Source organism: Lynx canadensis, chromosome C1 (genome assembly GCF_007474595.2).
Source record: "Lynx canadensis isolate LIC74 chromosome C1, mLynCan4.pri.v2, whole genome shotgun sequence".
NCBI classification, from domain to species: domain Eukaryota; kingdom Metazoa; phylum Chordata; class Mammalia; order Carnivora; family Felidae; genus Lynx; species Lynx canadensis.
This window is the reverse complement of record NC_044310.1, coordinates 216,793,032-216,812,260: the sequence shown is the minus strand read 5'-3', so window position 1 is coordinate 216,812,260 and position 19,229 is coordinate 216,793,032. Positions and strand designations below refer to the sequence as shown.

General features: G+C 51.9%; 1 protein-coding gene across 1 annotated transcript in view; it reads left to right on the top strand.

Annotated features, from left to right (window-relative positions):
• The window catches only part of IQCA1 (IQ motif containing with AAA domain 1), a 117,888-nt gene that overhangs the window by 89,799 nt on the left and 8,860 nt on the right, over nucleotides 1–19,229 (top strand). The window contains exons 10-12 of the mRNA XM_030323789.1: nucleotides 2,324–2,391; nucleotides 5,647–5,733; nucleotides 15,718–15,895. Coding sequence (XP_030179649.1) covers nucleotides 2,324–2,391; nucleotides 5,647–5,733; nucleotides 15,718–15,895 — 333 coding nt within the window. The remainder of the gene's footprint in view (nucleotides 1–2,323; nucleotides 2,392–5,646; nucleotides 5,734–15,717; nucleotides 15,896–19,229) is intronic.

The following is a 19,229-nucleotide window of genomic DNA, read 5'->3' as shown; positions in this document are numbered from 1 at the left end:
ACGTGCAGGCATTCTGTGGGCTGTAAATCACCATAAATCTAGGGTCCGTCTGCTCTTGACCAGGGTCCACCCACAGGCGTTAAAGAATCGTTAGCCAATTTGGAAACACGTAAAGCAAGGAAGGCCTTGAATGTGGCTAAAACGTGCCACATGTTAGTGGAGACTGTAGATGGCCTTGCGCGTACGCATTAACCCTTGTGCTGCCCAAGGCTGGCTCGGTCAGTGCAGCCTGGCGTGAAGCCGTTAGCCCCGGTGTGCATACAGGGCCAGCCCAGCCGGTCTCCTGACTCTTTAGTACACCTCGGCTCGTCCTTTGAGTATCAACTTACGGTTTAGCCCAGCTCATACCCAGTGAGGACTTGAAGTCATTTCCGCCATCTCGTAAAAGACTGTAATTCAAGGAAATCAAAAATTTAAACACTATTTTTAAATAGTGGAGATGCAGAACGAAACGCCTTCACGTTTTAAGTGTTTAAACAGAAGCCAAGTGACCACAGTCTCGGGACGTGAGCCTCCCCTCTCCCTGAGTAACTCACAACTCTCCACTCCTCCCCAGCATGACAGCTCCCTGGTGGTTGCCTGCCTGTGCCCAGCAACTCTCATTCAGACACAGAAACTATACACTCTCCACCATGTCTCTCCTGCCTCCCCCCACTGAGCTTGGAATATCACAGATGCTTGGCAAATAGGTATGGGGTGGGTAGTTTGACGGATGGATGGAGGGAGGGATGCATGGATGGATGGGTGGATGGGTGGATGGATGGATGGATGCGGGGTGTTTTCAGTTTGGTAAACTGAGACTCAACCACTGAAAAAAGTAACCTGGCTTTTCATCAGTTTCTCTAAGGCAAGCAAAATAGGACACTTTCGGAGAGAACTTCCAAAGCTTCCAGGAGTCATTTGGGCAAATCATATTAGTAATTTAAGTGTGCCAAACACAAACAAGTTTTCACCGTGGAGTCATTATATCCTGACCCAAGAGAATCTAATTCTGATGGAGAATGTTGATAGCGTTTCTTTCGGGATTAAAAAAGATCAAAGCCATAAAAATCACATGGAAGAAGTCTTTAATTGTTTGATGGAGCTTCCCAGAATTTGAAAAAGCACATGGTGGAAATTCGTTTTGATTCCAGATTTGACATGTAACTGAAAACCTGTAGTTATATTTGATGGGACTGAAGAGCCCTCTACTGGCAGCTGAAGTCAACTAGCCCGTGCAACTTCTGGAAAGTTCAATTATGAATTAATTACATCTAATTGCCCATGACCTCAAACTCTCTGTGAGTAATTTGAATGAAGGCTTATCATTGCTAAATGAAAATTAAAAGAGCAAAGGATACCATTTTTCATTAACAATTGGCAAAGAGTTTTTTTATTGTTAATACTCACTAAGGAGGGAGTGTGGAAAAACAGATTCGCTTATCCACAGCTGAAGAGAGTGTAAGCAGAGAACCTCTGGGAGGGCAGGTTGCCAACGTCGGCGAAAACAAGAATAACATAAGCCCTGAGGTCCAGCAGCTGTGGGTCTGGCCCCGTTCTAAGGGAATGACCTCGTCATGGGCCCCCAAAGCTCATCGAAGCACTGTTTGATTTCGTTAGAAGGCAGAAACCTTCCAAATGTTCAAAATCAGAAGGTTAGATCAATAAATTATGGGACATCATGTTAAAATGATGTTGGAGAAATACATTTCATATGGGGTAAACCAGAATGCAAAACGGTGTATGAGGAACGATCTCATTTTGGCAAATATGGGTGTCGAAGACGGTCTACAAAGGCGGGAAATACGTGACAATTCGCTCATACAGAGGAGGCAAAGAGTGTTGTTTATGTGTCTGAATACGTATCCTGAAAATTTTGCTAATGAATACTGCTTTGGCAGTAACAATAAGGAAGGGCCAAATGTCCACGAATTTCCATGTTTTCAAAGCCTGGCCTGTCCACCCTTTGTATCTGCGAACATCCCTCGTGTCACAGATGCCCAGCCTGGGCCAGCAACCATCCTTACCTCCTGCTCCCTGGGGAAGGAGGACAGCCCTTCTCCCTCCTAGGTCGTCCTCTGCTGGCCGCCCTCCCATCCCACACCACCTCCGGGCTCCGGGCTCCCCATCCTTCTGAAAGAATGCTCCCTGCCTCAGCCTCTGACCCTTTCACCCCTCAGCCCCTGTCACCTGGCTTCTCTCCCCTCCACGCCCCACCAAGGCCACGAGTGAGCTCCAGATTACCAGCCCTGGCCACCGTTGCCCACTCCCTTCCTGCACCACTGACCTCCCTGGGCGGTGGCAACGGCTCCCTCTTCTGTGCCCTTTGCTGTCCCCAACGCAGCACTCCTGCCCCATCAGGCTCTTCACCCACAGCCGTCACCGGGCCCCACCCACCCTCCCCCTCCACTGGTGAGCTCCCACCCTCCACTCCCACATGCCCACCAACCAACTTCCCAGTTCCCCGGGAACAGCCCCCCAGCACGCCATGCTTCACACACCCACCAGAGGGATGTTTCCATACTGCAACTAGGATCCAAGTTCTTGATTAAAGTCCCTTACAGACTCTCCACAGCTTCCGGGATAAAAGCAAACTCCGCAGCCCTGCCACAGCCTTTGTGACTCCTTTGTGGCCCCGAGCAGCCCCACGAGGGCACACGTAGCCCTGTGCCCTGGCTCCCGTCTCTGGCATGGCCGACGCATCCCCATCTTCAGGCTCTGTGATCTTCTAGAGACCACTAGAAGCTCTGTGTGCTTTAACACTTTGTCTGCAGTCTCCATTCCTGGTCACCTGCTTGACCCACTTCTCGCTCTTTCTGTCATTGGTGGCCCTCACCGACACCCCATTTTCCTAGGGCCACCCTCACAAGCTGCCCTCCCTTCCCCTGGGCAGGTCTTGAGGGCAGGGACCCCAGCACCAAGCACAGCGCCTGGCCCATCCTCGGGAAGCACTAACGAATGAAGAAATGTGAGAACAGCTCTCAGTCTACATAAAGCCAGTCTTTCTGGCCCACGAGAGCCTTTCGACTATTTGAAAACAGCTAGCTTACACCCTTGAGTCTTCTTTTCTCCCAAGACAAGTCTCATCCCTTCGATCCTCCCTGGTGGGAGACATGTCCGCGTGGGGGTCCCGGATTCCATGCCTCTCTCATCTGTCCAGAACTGAGCCTGGCCACCAGATGTCCTCTGGCCAGCTCCCCACTGAGGAGGACAAGGCAGTGACGGCTTTAGAGTTCTCCCTGCTGGAATAAAAAGGGGCTAGAGGAGGAAACAGGTCAAGGGTAGTGAGATGCTTTGGAACGGGCATCTTGTCTCCCATGGAGACAGGGCAGACATTAACGCCTGGTTAACAAAGGCAGACCCAGGTCTGACTCTGGGCAGACTGACTCCAACATTTCTCCGGTGCTGGGGGGCATATTACCCCTTCTCTGCCCCAGTGACCTCACATATAAAGGGGAGATGCTGGGACGAGCAGGGCACAGTACGCACTCAGCGAGCGAAGGAGAAGTGGTGTCATGAGATCGAGGCGCTTTGCAAGGGATCATTCCTTGTATTGTTATTGTCAGAGAAATCGCTGGGGAAACATTTTCTGCTTCACTTGATAAGAACCGAGCCCTCAGAAACCACGTCACCACCAAGGTCCCCACACAGCCCCGTGTGCCCCGCAGCAGGTGAACGGTCCCGGCAAAGCCATTCCTTCACAGGTGCGGGTGACAAACACAGGAAGCTTGGAATTTCCCCACCAGCCCCGAACGCACGCAAGTTCGGGAACAGTTGTTAGACTTTCGCATTGAATGGAATGGTACGACCAGAGACTGTTGGTCTCAAATTATCCCAAGCTAACAAGACTCCTGCCTTTCAAGACGGCTGGAGCAGCTTACTTCGTTAGAAGCAGAAGGCTCCGGAAGGGCTTGTGCTCACATCTGCGATTGCCATTGAGACGAGTGGATCGGCAGAATGGAGACACGCAAAGACTGGAAAGGCTGTCGCTTGCCAAGTGGACACAGGAGGGGAGAGGCCGGCTCCTTCGGCAAGCTCACCATTAGCCCGAGACGGGAGACAACGGCTTCTGTGCGGTGTTCTTCCAACAGCTTTCTGTTCTAAAGCTACGATTTTTAAGGAGTGAAAAAGAATAAGATTTTGCCTTTGTCATTATAAAGTGTGTCTTTTCTAAGAAGCTGGAAACCCAGGATCTCATTTTCTTATTTTCTTTAGGGGCTGGAAGCAGGGAAGCTTTGGACTTAAAATAGCTCTCAGCAGAACAGTGCTTCCTTGGAGCCCACCCTCGGTCTGCAGCGAGGGAGGGGGCGGGCCACGTTGTAAAGTCGGGGGGCCTACGGCAAGGAACCCAGAGAACCGACAGCTGGCGACGGGGCCCGAGAGCCTGGCAGACTTTGCCGCCAGCAGCCTGGTCTTACATCCTGCTTCTGCCATTTTCAAGCTGTGTGACCTTGGACAGCTCACTTAGCGCCTTTCAGCCTTGGTTTCCCCGTCTGCAAACCTGGGTGAGCATCGCGGCACCTGCTTCGCAGGGCTGTGGCGTGAACCACGTATCAAGCGGAGGACGTGCTGGGTCAGTGTTGGCCCTGACCGTGAGTGTCCTGCCGTGTGCGCCGCGTGTGGCCCTGGCCGGGCACACGGCTGCTCACTAACTGCTGGCACTCGCTGCGGTTATCACACCCCGCCGCCCCGCCTAGGAATTGGGGCTACAATTTGCAGTTCTTAAACTCTTTGGCTCTGGGTCTAAAAACTAATGCGTACCGAACAGTGGTTGGCAAGACGTGCTTCCCCCCTGAAGGTGCTGGCAAGTGGGGACCGTGAATGCACACGGCCCAGGTGTCACGCTGGCACCAGGATCAAGTTCCATCGGCTTTTGTCTTAGAGCGTGCATAATCTGCCTCACTAGGTACGTAACACTGGGGAAACGGCCGCAGCGAGCCTAGTGATTTTTCCATCATTTGTTAGATGCCTGTCTTGGTTAAAAATCATGCCCGCTGCCTTAATGAGGTTTGAAGAAATATAAAAATAGGAGTAGATAACACTACATTCGCTGCAGCCGGAGGCCGGCTTTCATCTGTCGCAATTTTGCACAAAGCACAGGTTGTTGCAAAAAAACCCCGAACTTTGCTGTCATGGGGGCGCTTTGAAGAGATCCTTAGGTGTGTGGCCGTGATTTGCCGTCCCAGCGCTGTCGCGAAGCCCCGCCCACCGTGGAGGGGCTCAGAGCCACTTCCCAGACAGAACCTGGGCCACAAAGGCACAGCCACACCAAGGAGAACAAAAGGCATTCCGGGGGCCCTTGTGCTGAAACAGCTTTTCTCACGAGGAGCAGGTCTGAATAAACCTGGGAGCTGCAAGCAGGCTGTAATTACAGCTTGAGACCCAAACACCCCTTGATTTTGTTGCAGCAGAAAACTGTCATTTTATTTCAAGCCAGACTGATTCAAGGCTCCGGGTCCTAGAGCCAAATGCACAGACCTCAATGGTGTCCTGCCCGTAAGGTGGGAGAGGAGGCCGCGGTGGGGGCCCCCGCCCCGTCGTGCAGGAGGGCCAGGGTCGTGCAGTGGAGCCCCTCCGGGCCCCACTCCCCCGTGAGAGCCGTCTTGGGGGGCCTGCTGTTCGTGGTCGGGGACCAAGAAAGACAAGCATGTACATTTCCCCCTGCAGGTGGCCCGGCAACTCCAGCCCTCCGTGGTCTGGATCGGAGACACAGAAAAAACCTTCTACAAGAAAGTTCCCAGCGCAGAAAGGATGGTAAGGGCTTCTCGAGCATTTCTTCCTTTGGCCTTTTCTTTCCTCCGAGGGGACTCTTACCAGGAACTGTCTCCATTTTTCAAGGTCTTTTTTACGGGAGGAAGGAAATGAAAGGGCAGTCTCTCTCTCTGCCCTATACATGTCTGCATTTGAAAAAATTCAGTGGTCTGCTTTGATGAGGAATAATTTGGGGGAAAAAAAAGAAGAAGAAGAAGGAAAGTGTGGAAAGAGGGGGGAGGGAGAGCTTTGGACCCAAACATGTGACGCAGAGGTAAGAAACAATTCAGAGAATTTTGCTCAGTTAAAGCAAATGGCACACAGAGGAGTTATTATTAGGATTTCCTATTGTTCATAATAATAAATAGCAAGGGCCCGAAATTTATGAACAAAGGCCTTCTATAGAACTGCTAAGTGCCTGCATTTGGGGCCTCCAGGGAGCCGGCTTTCAACTGCTTCCTTCCTCCTTTTCTCTCCTTTAAACGGCCCCCCCTCCCCCGAACTTCCCCCCACAAATCACCAGCAAATTTCCCACAAGTTAAAAAAAATTTGCAGATACACATGATTGTTATTCGACATCAATTTGCAACAAAGCAAATAGTGGTTAACTGTGAATTTCTGATTAAATTCATAAGGATTTTAATCACTTTTGATCCTTATGCATTATACATCATTTTTAGCAGGTAGAGCTGATTTGGAAAAAGCATGAAAGCTCAATCTTTTCTTCCCCCAAATGAGCCTTGATTGCCCTGTCATTTTAGAAACCCTTAAGAGGACTCATTCATGATTTACCGGAATCTGGGAGCTAGCTCCCTCTGCTGGCCACTCTGCTGCAGTGAAGAAAGTCCCCACCTAGGATCGCGTCGAGACAGGAGTTAACTACGGGCCAGATCAGAGATCTAAAGACACACGCAGGGCGCGTGTGACCCAAGGTGTCACACACCCGACGTCATCAGAAACTCTGTCCTGAGAGAGCAAGGGCTTCTCACGCTCCCGCTGGACATCAGCCTGGAGACTACGAGACGTGGGCTCTGGGCTCACCACGCCGTTCATCGTAGCTGGCTGTGTGGCCGTGAGCAAGTAACTTAACCTCTCTGGGCATCCACTTCCGTGCCTACTTAATTACAGGGCTCCAGCGAGCACAGCCTCCGCGTTCATTCTCTGCCATGACCCCCTCGGGCTGTGGCTCCGCTCTGAGCGCTTACAGCCATCGGCTCACCTGCACACCTGAGTCTGTGGGGAACAGGGCGACGGTGAACTGCTCACGTGTAAGAGAGCCAGAGGAGCACTGGGGGAAGGGCTGATGGCGGGGAACGAAATACGGGCTCAGCAGACACATCCCGTGGGCGGCAGAGGGGAGAGGCCAGAAGCCCGTCTCCAGACCTCTCTCCTGAACAGGCCCTACTGTCGCTGATTCCCAGGGACACAGCACGACCTCCGGTTCCCACAAACACAGCCGCGGACTGGTTTGATTCCGGTGGGAAATGAAGACCTTTGGTAGCAGAGTCTTTGCGACGGATAAATCAGACCTTAATTCTGTCCAGCTCTGCATTAGAAGAGTCTGTCGTCTGTCCGGGGAATTAACTGCACTGGAGAAAATGGACCAGGCCCTCAGATAACTCCCGGGACACCTGACGGACAAGAGGCAGAATGTCCCCATGGCTGGCCGGGTGGCCCGGGCCATCCCAGGCCCAGACAGAGCCGCGGGGGGCCTGCACACCCCACCCAGCAAGAGACCGCAGGGGTGGGGGGGAATCGCTGTGTGATCCCCCAGACGTACGTGGGAATGTGTGTCCCCCCACGTCCTGGGCCTGCCCCTCGTGCTGCCTCCACCGTCTTCCTGGAAATCTGGGGCCAAGGCTGGTCCAGCTGTGCTCTCTCTCCCCCACACCCGGCCCCTGACTTGCGCTCTCAAGTCCCTCGGCCACCAGGGCCCGGAGCTGCCTCGAGCGTTGGCCGCCTACCTTCTGAAGGTGACCACTGAAAGCTAAGGGCAGCAGCCGCGTCCACAGGGGACAGGAACCCGGGAGGCATCACAGCCAGCTTCTCCTCGGTCTCATCGGTCACTCGGCCACGCCAGGGAAACCCAGCAGCCTTCCTTCCGCCGTGGTCCAGCCTCTGTCCCAAAGGCTCCACGGTCCCAGAGGCACTGAGGCTCGGAGAGGAAAGTCCACCCGCAAAGAAAGCAGGAGGCTGCCTTGCCCACCGCCCTCAACTACAGCACAGACGGCACTCCAGCGGCTGCTTCTTGGACCCGAGGGATCCCAGAATCTCCCCCTGAAAAAAAGTCTCACCCACGGTGACTTGCTCCCCCGCTAGACGCCTCAGCCTTTAGGGTAAGGCCTCCCAAGGTCGTAAAATACATGAGGATCACCCCGTCGTCAGCCGCAAAGCAAGGAAGAAGTCCAGGCAGGCCGCGATCCCCAGGCCTGACACACACGACCGCCGTGCACAAGAAGAAGAGGTTCCCAGGGGCACGACGCCTCTGTCGGGGAAGCTCCCGGCCACCCTAGGAAGGAGGCAGCCTTGCCCTGTTTGGCACCAGAGGACAAAGGCTCCAAGAGAGCCACAGCGGGTTGGGGATAGCGCTGGGACCCAGAAGAAGGTGTGTCCGAAAGCCCTGCTCCCCGTCTGGGTGGTGCTCCCAGCTGGGACGCCACGGAGTGCCAGCCATGCCGCCCGCCCCCCCCACCCCCCACCCCCCACCATGCAGCTACACCCGCATCCACCTGCCACACCTCCCCTACCCCCCGCCGCTCCAGATCACATCCTGAAAACTGCCCGTGGGGCCCTCTGGCCTTAGAGGCCAAAGTGCCCTGCTCCAGAATTCCCACACCCCTGTCCCTTCCCGTCGTCCCCAACACCCCGAGAAGCCCTTTCTCCTCTAGACTCTCAGGAATGGCCCAGCTCCAAGTATGCCCCAGCCCTGCCACCTTCACAAACCCCCAGCCAGGCGGACGCCTGGGCCGAGCCCCCTTCCCCTCTCCTCCTCCTGGGAGCACAGCCATCATCTCCACCGTCTGCGGCCCAACACAGCCAGTCGGGTGTCTGTGGACGCGGCGAAGGCGTTAAGAATGAGGCAAGACAGGCTGCGGCTGCATTTTCTGCACCATTAGCCTTCGTTACTTCGTCTAGCAGCCTTCCCGACGTCGCAAGAGGCCTCCATGAGGGAATCTCTTGCTTTGTTGGAGCTGGCGGCCGTGTGGCTTTGTGGAGCTGACTGCAGAAAAGCAAATGGAAATTGCTGTGCGGATGCTAAGCACTGATTTGAAATTGCCCACAGTAACACAGTTGTGTGGGGGCTGGCGGGACCGGCCGTAGAGGCGGTGGCTGCGGAGGTTGCCAGGTGACCGTGGGGATGTTGGCTGGCGTGATGGATGAGCGCCAGGGTCTCGTGCATAATGGACAGGCCTCTGAACTGGAACAGGGGTGGCCCGAGTGCAAGGGAGTGCTGATTGAACGGACTTGCCTTTCATTTTCATCCGCTCCTAATGGGACGACACCTCACCATCAGCGAGGATGTCACTCTGGATGCGGCCCAGGAACAACATTTGTTATCCAAACAGGCTAATTAAGTTCAGGTGTCCCTGCCATTTCGGGACACGCAGGTAGCAATATCATCTGCCTCAGAACAGGCGGACGGCACTGCCATCACCATGGCAACTAGGCTGCTGGGGATGGGCTCAGACCACACAAGCACGCCTCTTCCCCACAGACTGGCAGTCTCCAGCTTCACTGGGGCCCTGGGATCAGTCCTTCTTCCACCAGCCTTTGGGCAGCTCCCACATGCACCACCTACATCCCAGTCACCCCCTGCCACCCACTTTATTCTCCATCAAGCTTCTCAAAAGACCGGTCTATTCTCACCATCCCCACTTACTCCTCAACCCGCCTTCGTCTGTTTGCTGCCTTCCAATTCCGCAGAAACTGCTCTCAAAAAGTTCTTCTTTGACATCCATTTTGCCAACACACACTTTGGTCCCCTTGCTCTCCCTTTATGCCATGTTCGAGATGGCTACATTCCACCATTTTGTAAAACTCCCCCTTCCCTTGGCTTCCATAGCCCTGGCCGCCTCATACCCCACCAACACCTTTTTCTGTATCTCCTCCTCCTGTGCCTTCTGTGTCTCCTTGAGTTTCTACCCCAGGCCCATGGCCCATTTCTCTCTACTGGCCCTCCTTGGGCACCGTCCCATGGCTTGAAAAACCACACCCAAACCAATGACTGTCTCCCCAGCCCATGGTCTCCCCAGTGCTCAGATGCAAACACCCATGGGAAACCTCCTCCACAGGGCTGCAAAGCCTGTCCAAACTCTCCTCCCCCTACCCGTTCCCAAACTGCTGCTCGTGTATTTTCAAAAAGTTGGTTTTATTTAATATAACCACTCTTCATAAGAGGGCTTTGGATTCATTCTGGTGAAATGAACCCCGTATATCACCAAACTCTCCAAGCCTCATCTAAGCGCTTTGGATTATTTCCTGGCACGGGTGTAGATATTCCTATGAGGTCTCTCCTTCCAGAATCTCAGCAGACAGCTTTCTTCAGTGGCGTGGGGCCCAGAAGGCAGTTTCTCAGGGCTGAGCGGAGGAAGACTTATCATCTGATATAATGGAAACTGATGGGAGCTTTTTACACAGTCATTTTGAGCTCTATTGGCAAATTGCTAGGCTCCTCCAAATTGCAAAGGCCCCAGTTTTTCTGTCTCTTCCCTTTAAAAACCTTGCTCCTCAACAGAGTGGACATGGCATTGTCTCCCACCAGCACTTGGATTTCAGAAGAAAACACAAATCATCCCTTAACAAGCACTTTGTCAGACAGACGCATTATGCCATGCAATCTTCACAGCATCCCAGTAAGTTAGGCTCTCTGACTTCCCCCATTTCTCAGACGAAGGGATTAAAGCTCAGAGAAGCTGAGCACCCGGCTCAAGGACACACGACTGTCAAGAGCAGAGCCAAAACTGTAATCAAATATGTTGAACCAAAATCTGTGCACTTAACCATTTGCTATATTATCTGCCTGTTATTATGGAGTTTCTTCCTTGGGCTTTTGTGGGGGGCGGGGGGGGGGGTTGGGGGGTTGGTGCACAGCCTGGTTCAGTATCAGATGAGATCGGGCGCGCTCAGGGTGGTATGGCCGTAGACCCGCCTGGTTCAGTATCAAAGTAAAGGCCCAACAAACACCCCTCCCTGTCCCAGGCCAGCCCGGAGGCTGGGTCTGAGAGATGACAGGTTTCTGCAAAGACCTGGGGTGGGGATTAAGGAGCAGCCCCTTTATGAGCGGGTCTTCATCCTCATGGTCAGAGCGCCATTTCTACGATTCCAGGAAGTCTCATTCCATCATGCCTGTCTTGTGCTTTCCCCTCTTTTAACCTCCTCTGTTCTCCTGGGTGGAATCACGCAGGGCCATTGCTTCCTCCTGGTCGAGGCTCTGGATTCCTGTGGGCGCAGGAGGAAATGACAGGAAGATGCCTGGTGGTCTGGCCTCAGGCCCGGCCTACGGGATTCATTTTGCCATAAAAATTCCATCTCCTCTTCTGCTGTGAATTACTTTACAAAAAGTCTCCTCTAAACTGAATCCAACAACATAGAAAAAGGATTACACGCCATGACCGAGTGGGATTTACCCTGGGTTTAACATCCAAAAATCAGTTTGTGTAATATGCCGCATCATTGGAAGAAAAGACAAAAATCACATCATCCCAATACGTTCAGAAGAAGCATTTGACAAAACCCAGCACCCCTTCGTGATAAAAGACTCAGCGACATAGAAAGTGAAGGGAACTTCCTCACATGATAAAGGGCACATACTAACCTCCACAGGTCATGTCGTACTTTTGGCTTTTGGCTTAATGTCACCTCTTTTCTCCAGCATTTTACTGGAGGTTCTCGCCAGGGTGGTTGGGGGGGGGTACGAAATAAAAGGCATTCATATTGGAAAAGAAGAAGTAAACCTATCTCTATTTGCTGATGGCATGCTCTTATATAGAGAAAATTCTAAGGAATCCACAAAGAAAGCATTAGAGCTAATAAACATGTCCAACAAACTTGCAAGATACAAGATCAACATACAAAAAGCAACTTACTTCCATACACGTGCAATGAAATTAAGAAACAACCATTTATAATAGCATCCAAAACAATGTTTGGGAATACATTTAGCAAAGGAAGTACAAGATTTCTACTCTGAAAACTCCAAAAGCATTGTTGAAAAAAGTTAAAGAAGACCTAGATAAAAGGAAAGATACATCAGCCTCATGGGCCGAAAAACTTAATATTGTTGAGATGGCAAGAATTCCCAAACTACCTGCAGATTCAACACAATTCCCATCCAGATGCCATCGGGCTTATTGGCAGAAATTGACAAGCTAACCCTAAAATCCAGAAGGAAATTCGAGGGACCTTAAATAGCCAAAACAATCTTGAAAAAGAACAGAGTTGGAGTACTCAACACTTCCCAGTTTCAATTTGACAAAGGTACCAAAACAATTCAATGGAGAAAGTATAATATTTTCAAAACATGGCACTGGGACAGTTGGATAACCACCTGCAAAAGAATAAAGCTGGACCTCCTACCTTACACAGGATTCAAAAATCAACCCATAATGCATCAAAGACCTACAGGTAAAAACTAAAGCTCTAAAACCCTTAGAAGAAAATAGAAGCACAAATCTGTGTGACCTAAATAAAGCAACGATATCTTAGCTATGACACCGAAAGCACAAACAACAAAAGGAAAAATAACCTGCCCCTCATCGAAACTAAAAACCTTTTTGCTGTAAAGGACATCATCAGGAAAGACGACCCACAGAATGGAAGAAAGTACTTGCAAATCATGAATCTATCTGATAAGGGACTCGTACCCGCAACATATAAAGAACTCTTACAACTCAATAATAAAAAGACAAATAATCCAATGTAAAAAGTGGGCAAAGGATCCGAATAGGCATTTTTCCAAAGAAGATAAACACACGAAGAGATGCTGAACATCATCAGCCATCAGGAAAATACAAATCAAAACCACAATGAGATACCCTTTCACATCCATTAAGATAGGATACATAATTTAAAAAAAAAAAAAAAAAGGAAAAAGAGGGGCATCTGGGTGGCTCAGTCGGTTAAGCGTCCGACTCTCAGTTTCGGCTCAGGTCATGATCTCGTGATTTCATGAGTTCAGGCCCCGCATGGGGCTCTGCGCTGACGGTGCGGAGCCTGCTTGAGATTCTCTCTCTCCCTCTCTCTCTGCCCCTCCCCCGCTGGCACTGTCTCTGCGTCTCTCAAAATAAATAAATAAAACTTAAAGACTATTTTTTAAAAAAATTAAAAAAGGAAAAAGAAAGCGAAAAGAAAAATACATAACAACAAGTGTTCACAAGGGCATATAGGGAATTGGAAACATTGTACTCTGCTTCTGGGACTATAAAAAGGCACAGCCACTTTGGAAAGTAGTCTGACATTTCTTCAAAACGTTACACATAGAGTAACTATATGATCTGGCAACTCAATTCCTGTGTGTGCCCAAGAGAAATGTTCACAGTGGCACTGTTCACGACAGTCAAAAAGTGGAAACAACCCAAATACCCATCAACTGATGAATGGATAAATAAAACCTGGCCTTTCCGGACAATGGCTATCGTTCAGTAATCAAAATGAAGTATTAACGCATGCCACAACATGGGGGAACCCCCAAAATATGCAGAATGAAAGAAGCCACGGACACACACACACACACACACATACTGTATGAGTCTATTTATGTAGAATATCCGGAATATACAAATCTGTAGAGACAGAAAGTAGATATCCTCTTGCCTAATCCTGGGCACAGTCTTTTGGGCCTGATGAAAATGTTCTAAAATTGACGGTGACAATATTTGCGCAACTCTACGAATGTACTAAAAACCACTAAATTATACAGTTTAAATAGATAAATTGTAGAGTATGTGAATTGTACCTTAGTAAAGCTGATGTGGATATATCATAATAATGATCTAAGCCTAACAATACAATATAATACAATATAATAATAATAAACATATATTTTAGGTCTCCTTTGCAGCCCTCAAGTGGGATAGGCCCTTTCCCCAGGAAGGAGACTTGGGAGACACCCCAGCCCCCAGCACGTCCCCTCTGGGAGGAAGGGGACCCCAGCAGAGCAGAGGGAGGAGTGCCAGTCTGGAAGTCGGGGTCCTGCTCATCAACTCCAGGACTCAGGAGGTCACACAGCCTCTCTGGGCCCAGGGTCTCGAGGACTGTCCCCTCCTGGGGAGGTTGTGAGGACCAGGTGGAGAAGTCCATGCTGAGCAGAGAGAAGTACCTAGAACACAGTAAGCTCTCACGAGCTGCTCCTTCCTGGGATTACTCAGCTGGAAGACACATAACCAGCCTGGATGTAGAAGTGCTGAGTCCAGGGTCAATGCTGGAGAAGACCAGCTCCCTGCCTTGTCCTTGGACGCCAACGGAGGCCTCGAGTCTCAAGCCTGGTTGGGACCAGAGCTCCCAAGTTCATGCAACTTCCTACCAGTCTTTCCTCCTAATGGCCCCGTGGCCTCTAGGCTCCTGCCTTTTCCCACTGTCTCCCTCCTGCACCTTGTCAGTCCAGACATGGAACCTGGCCTTCTCACTACCAAAAGCAACCACCGCTGTGGGCACTGCACGGCCAACAGCCCCACGACACACAGAGGACACCCCTGGGCTTCAGAAGAACCCTGTGCAGCGCCCCCGGGGAGCCCCTTGCCCTTGCCCGGAAGGACTCCTCTCCCACCCCTCTCTTCTGGGCACCCCTGCCCTCCACGGCACTCGGTCGCACCTAACTCCCCCTCCCCTGTGCACAGCAGATGGTGGGCCCGTCCCTGACTCCCAGCTCTGCCGGGCCCACCAAGAGCCTCCTGGAGAGCAGGGCACCATAGCACATGATTGTCCCTGTCCCAGAGGCCCCGCAAACCATACCCAACGCTCTCAGCCAGCTGTGGCTCCAATACCCTGCCGTTCACCTTCATTCCTGAGAGCGGGATTTATCAGACACCTGCTCTCCCCCAGGTGTTACCGGCCCTCCCTGTCTGCAGGGCTGTCTCTGGGCCGGGCTGCACAGGGACACGCAGGGACGCATAGGACCGCTCTCTGCTGGGTGTTCCCAGCGAGAGCTGGGATCTGCTCTGCTCCAGGAAAGCCACGTGGGGGCTTCTTTCGCTCCCACTCAGCTTTCAGGGTCTCATTGGCTCCGTCACCCCTCGCCAAGGGAGAGCGAAAGTGGCCGAGACCGTGCCCGGGGCTCCCCCGTGGACGCTGTCTCCATCACCCCAAGCGTCGTCCTCCTCCGCCCTCCTCGTGTGGCTGTGCGGTGGGGGCTGATTGAAAGCTGGTGCGTTGCCATGGCGACGTGGCCAAATCTGACCCCCACAGCTGAAGTCCTCCTCCCTGGGGTACCTCGCGTCCTGCTCCTCTCCCTCATTACTGCTGGGACTTTACTAAAATGATACAGGTTCAAACCCTTTCCAAACTGCTTCAGAGAAGTTTCACACTCTTCTGTAACCAGGTGTCTTTCAGACGTGAGATCCAGACCTGCGGTGGCTCACTGTCAGGGCCGCCGGTGAAGGCGGTCTCGGGTTCACCCTCAGAACCGCTCGGAGGGACGCGCGTCACCGCCGGGAGTCCCGGCACCAGCCAGCTTCCTTCCGTTTGCACATCGGCCCTGCGTCCCATTCTGGGGGTCAAGGGGCTAGAAAAATCGGTCAGGTGCTTCCTTCCTGCCCCCTTTCCAAGTCCCAATGCCAGATGTGGAGGAAAGGAAGGGTCTGGATTCAAACCACCCAGGCCAGGAAAAGCATCACGGCCTGGGCTCAGGACCAACTCGGAGCATCGTGTAATCAGGGCCTTGAGGCCGCTGTGACCCACGCTTGCCGCGATGCTTCCGAGAGTGAGTGTCCTCCCGTCCTGGATTCTGTCTCTGCGCGTGGCCTCATTTCCCCCTCTCTCCCCTTCTCCCAGATGGAACCTAAACGCCTGAAAAAACAGCTTCCAAAAATCCTGAGACTCCTGAAACCGGGTGACAGGATTCTGATCGTGGGGACCACACAGCGGCCTTTCGATGCGGAACTTCAATCCTTCTGCAAAGTTTACCAAAAAATTATTTTGGTTCCCAGACCAGACTATGCTTCCAGATTCGGCAAGTACCTCCAGCCCCTTCCCGGGCACCGTGACTGGGGCGGGGCCAGGGTGGGGGCCTGACCGGAAGGTGGGTGCCCCTTGAGGGGCCCTGGGACGCCCACAGAGCCTGGGCCGTAGATACAAACCGCCCGGTCACGAGGGCAAGACGTGCATGTCTCTTCTGTTGTTAACTTCGTCCTTTTTACCCAAGACAAAAGGAAACTGGACAGGGATACTTATTTTGGGCCCCGAAGGGGACAGAAGTCCTTGCGGGTGCTAACTTTTCTTTCAACAGGTAGATGAACACCCGTCGTCTTGGACCCACAGTGATGGCGTCTTTCTCAGAGAGCATTATTCTTTCCACAGATTGATTTTTGTTAAGTTTTCCAGGCTCAAAGTATTAGCCCAAGAGCCTGTTGACTTACTTGTAATAACCATTGACGTTAACAAGAGCTTTTCCAGTTTTTTCCTCTTGAATAGACAAATTCAAGATCTATTTGTATTGAGATATATTTCTAAATGGGAATAACGCGAAACAAGTGTCCCCGGAGGCAGTGCAGGGAAACCGTAAAGGGCCACGGGATACGAGTTCTGAGGAGACCCGGTTCTGGGTCCCAGCTCTGCCACCAGATGGCCTGGTGACCTTGACAGCTCAGTTGACCTCCTGAGCCCCCACTGTTTCATCTGTAAAGAGGACCGTTTAGTCTCCAGGACTGTCATGACCCTTATCTGAGGGGACGGCAGAACACACAGCACCGTCCCAGCTCCCGCGAGAGCATGGGTGGTGCCGGGCACGAAGGGAACAAAGATGGTGGCCGTGGTTATGGAGAAGGAGTACAGGACCGGGCGGCAAGTGGCCATGGTGGGGGTGCTGGTGTTTTCTGTTATCTACTGCTGTGTAACAAACCGCCCTAGTGGCTTAAGACAACAGATCATTCCATCCCATGGTTCAGAGGGTTCACGGGGTCAGCCATAAGGTTCTCCTTCAAGTATGTCGGGATGTTGCAGCCAGGTGTCAGTTTGGACTTCATCTGAAGACTCAACTGGGCTGGACAGCTATGGCCGTTCACTCCTGTGACTGGGGCCGATGCTGGCTGTTGACCGGGAGCACAGCGGGGGCTGCCAACCAGATAGGGTATACACCTGGCCTTTCCGTGTGGCTTTGCACAGCACAGTGGCTGGGTCCCAAGAGAGAGTGTCCTGAGAGCAAACGTTTCCAGAGGTTCTGACAGAAGCTGGAAGGATTCTCGTGACTCAGCCTCAGAAGTCACACACGATCGCTTTCACCAGACTCTACCGGTCAAGAGGAAGTCCCAGGCCAGCCCAGATTCAAGGGCAGTGGACTATACAAGGGTGTGAATAATGCAGTGTGGCCCGTTGAGGGGTCATCTTTACCCCTCATGGTGGTGGCAGTGATGGGCACGGTCGTAGATTTGGTATAGAGGTGGTGGTGGTGATGGAATGGACAAGAATGTGGGCACATGGGCACTTTCAGTGGTGATGGTGATGGTGATGGAATGTGCAGGAAATTGCTCCCAGTGGAGTAGTAGTGGGGATGAGGCAGCGGCTATATGGTAACAGTTAAACGTCAAGAGAAGTAATGGAAAGGACCAGGTCAAACCTGGTTTCCATTCGTCCTTCCCCAGTCACAATAGCATCCCCAAAACACAGGGGCTCTGCGGGCCTTTCCGGTTGGTCTTAAGCTCCCGGCCCATGTTACCTGCTAAAGGACGACCTTCTAGCCCCCACACAGTATAAACTTCCAGCTTCTCAACCACTCCATGTGCCCTTTGCGTTCATTTCTATCTTGATAAACTGGGATCCTGGCTTCACACATCAATGTTATGCACAAAGTACAGGAGGACTTTGGTCTCGGTTCTTTCTTCATCATTTTAGTGGCATCTCCATCTTCTAGAGCCGCCAGGCCCTCCATGGGGACCTTCGTGTTCAGCTAGCACAAAAGGAAAATAGAGAAGACACTAGAGAGTATCTCACAGGAGATTTTAGGGACGGGGCCCAGAAGGGCCAGCTGTCGTTTCACTCGTGTCGCATCGGCCAGGATGACTCCCATGGCCCCAGTGGAGTTCAAGCGCACAGGGATGCATGGCCCTGCCTGGAAAGACTCACACAGTGGGGTCGGTGCCAGGAGCACGTGAGTCAGCGCAGAGCGTCCCATCCTCCTGGCCTTCTCGGAACTTTCCCGCTCTCATTCTGGTTGGTCAGATCTCCTCTCCCAATTCCACAGACTTTTGGATGGTAGGTATATATCTTAAGGCATCTGAATGGAATAAGGTAGGGTGTTATTAATTTTAAGGCACCAGAGCATTATTCTTGACTTCGGATTGAATAGTTTCTACTGTTTGACAAAACCATAGGCCCTTTAAAAATGAAGCTGTTGGTGTTATTAACAAGGACAGTTGTGGGGGTTTTTTTGATGGAACGCCGGGCATGTGTTAGGACACAGATCACATTGCAGTTTCCAATCTGAATCTCCCCGTGGCGGCATCACAGGGGAGGAAGGAGAAAGCATCCCCTCACCTGTGGGCAGATGATAACCTTGCGTGCAGGACTTTTCTCAGGCCCGGGGCTCTGTCCACTAAACCACGTGCCTCTCACATATTTCTCCCATGGTGGGTGATTTGTTCAGGCCGCCATTCTTGCTGACATCATAAATGCTGTCCGGCATTTCCTCTGGTGACCTTGAAGTTTTCATAGCCCCAGTGGCTGGGGCGTCCATCTTAAAGAAAGACTGTTCCTGTCTTTGCAGTGATCAAAAAGTGGTCTCTTCCAGCCCATAAAGCGTGGACTGCAAATCTATAACTTGGGCCTCTGTTTGGCCGTCTCTCTACCAGCAGCAGAGCGTGGAAGGTGTTCGGGAACATTCATGATCCTGCTTCTCAGATCCCTCGAGGCAGGGTTGGGGAGGGAAGGGTGGGCCAGCTTGAGGAAACACAGTCCTTAATGTTTACCAAGTAGAATTCAGTATCTACCTTCTTTCTCCAAATCAAGCTGTTTCCTTCTAAATGTCTGTAAAGAAAATCCACCAGCAAGGTTGATTAATGCCTTGACTAGTCCCCAGAATTCCCTCTGGGCCTCCTCTCCCCACGTTCCTAATGCCTTCCTCTCTGGCCTCTCTTCCCAGGGATCTGTTTCACTGATATCCCAATTCATCACAGGCCCCCACCCCAGACCCAGTGTCTAGTCAGATGAGTCCAGTCCACGTCTTCCGATTTTTCTCGCAGTCTAGTCTTCAGAGGCCAGAAGCTCATCCAAATCATATTATCCCTTCCTGTGCTTTTGTAAAACCACAAATTAAACAATGAATTTTAAGACACTACATCATCCCAGGCACG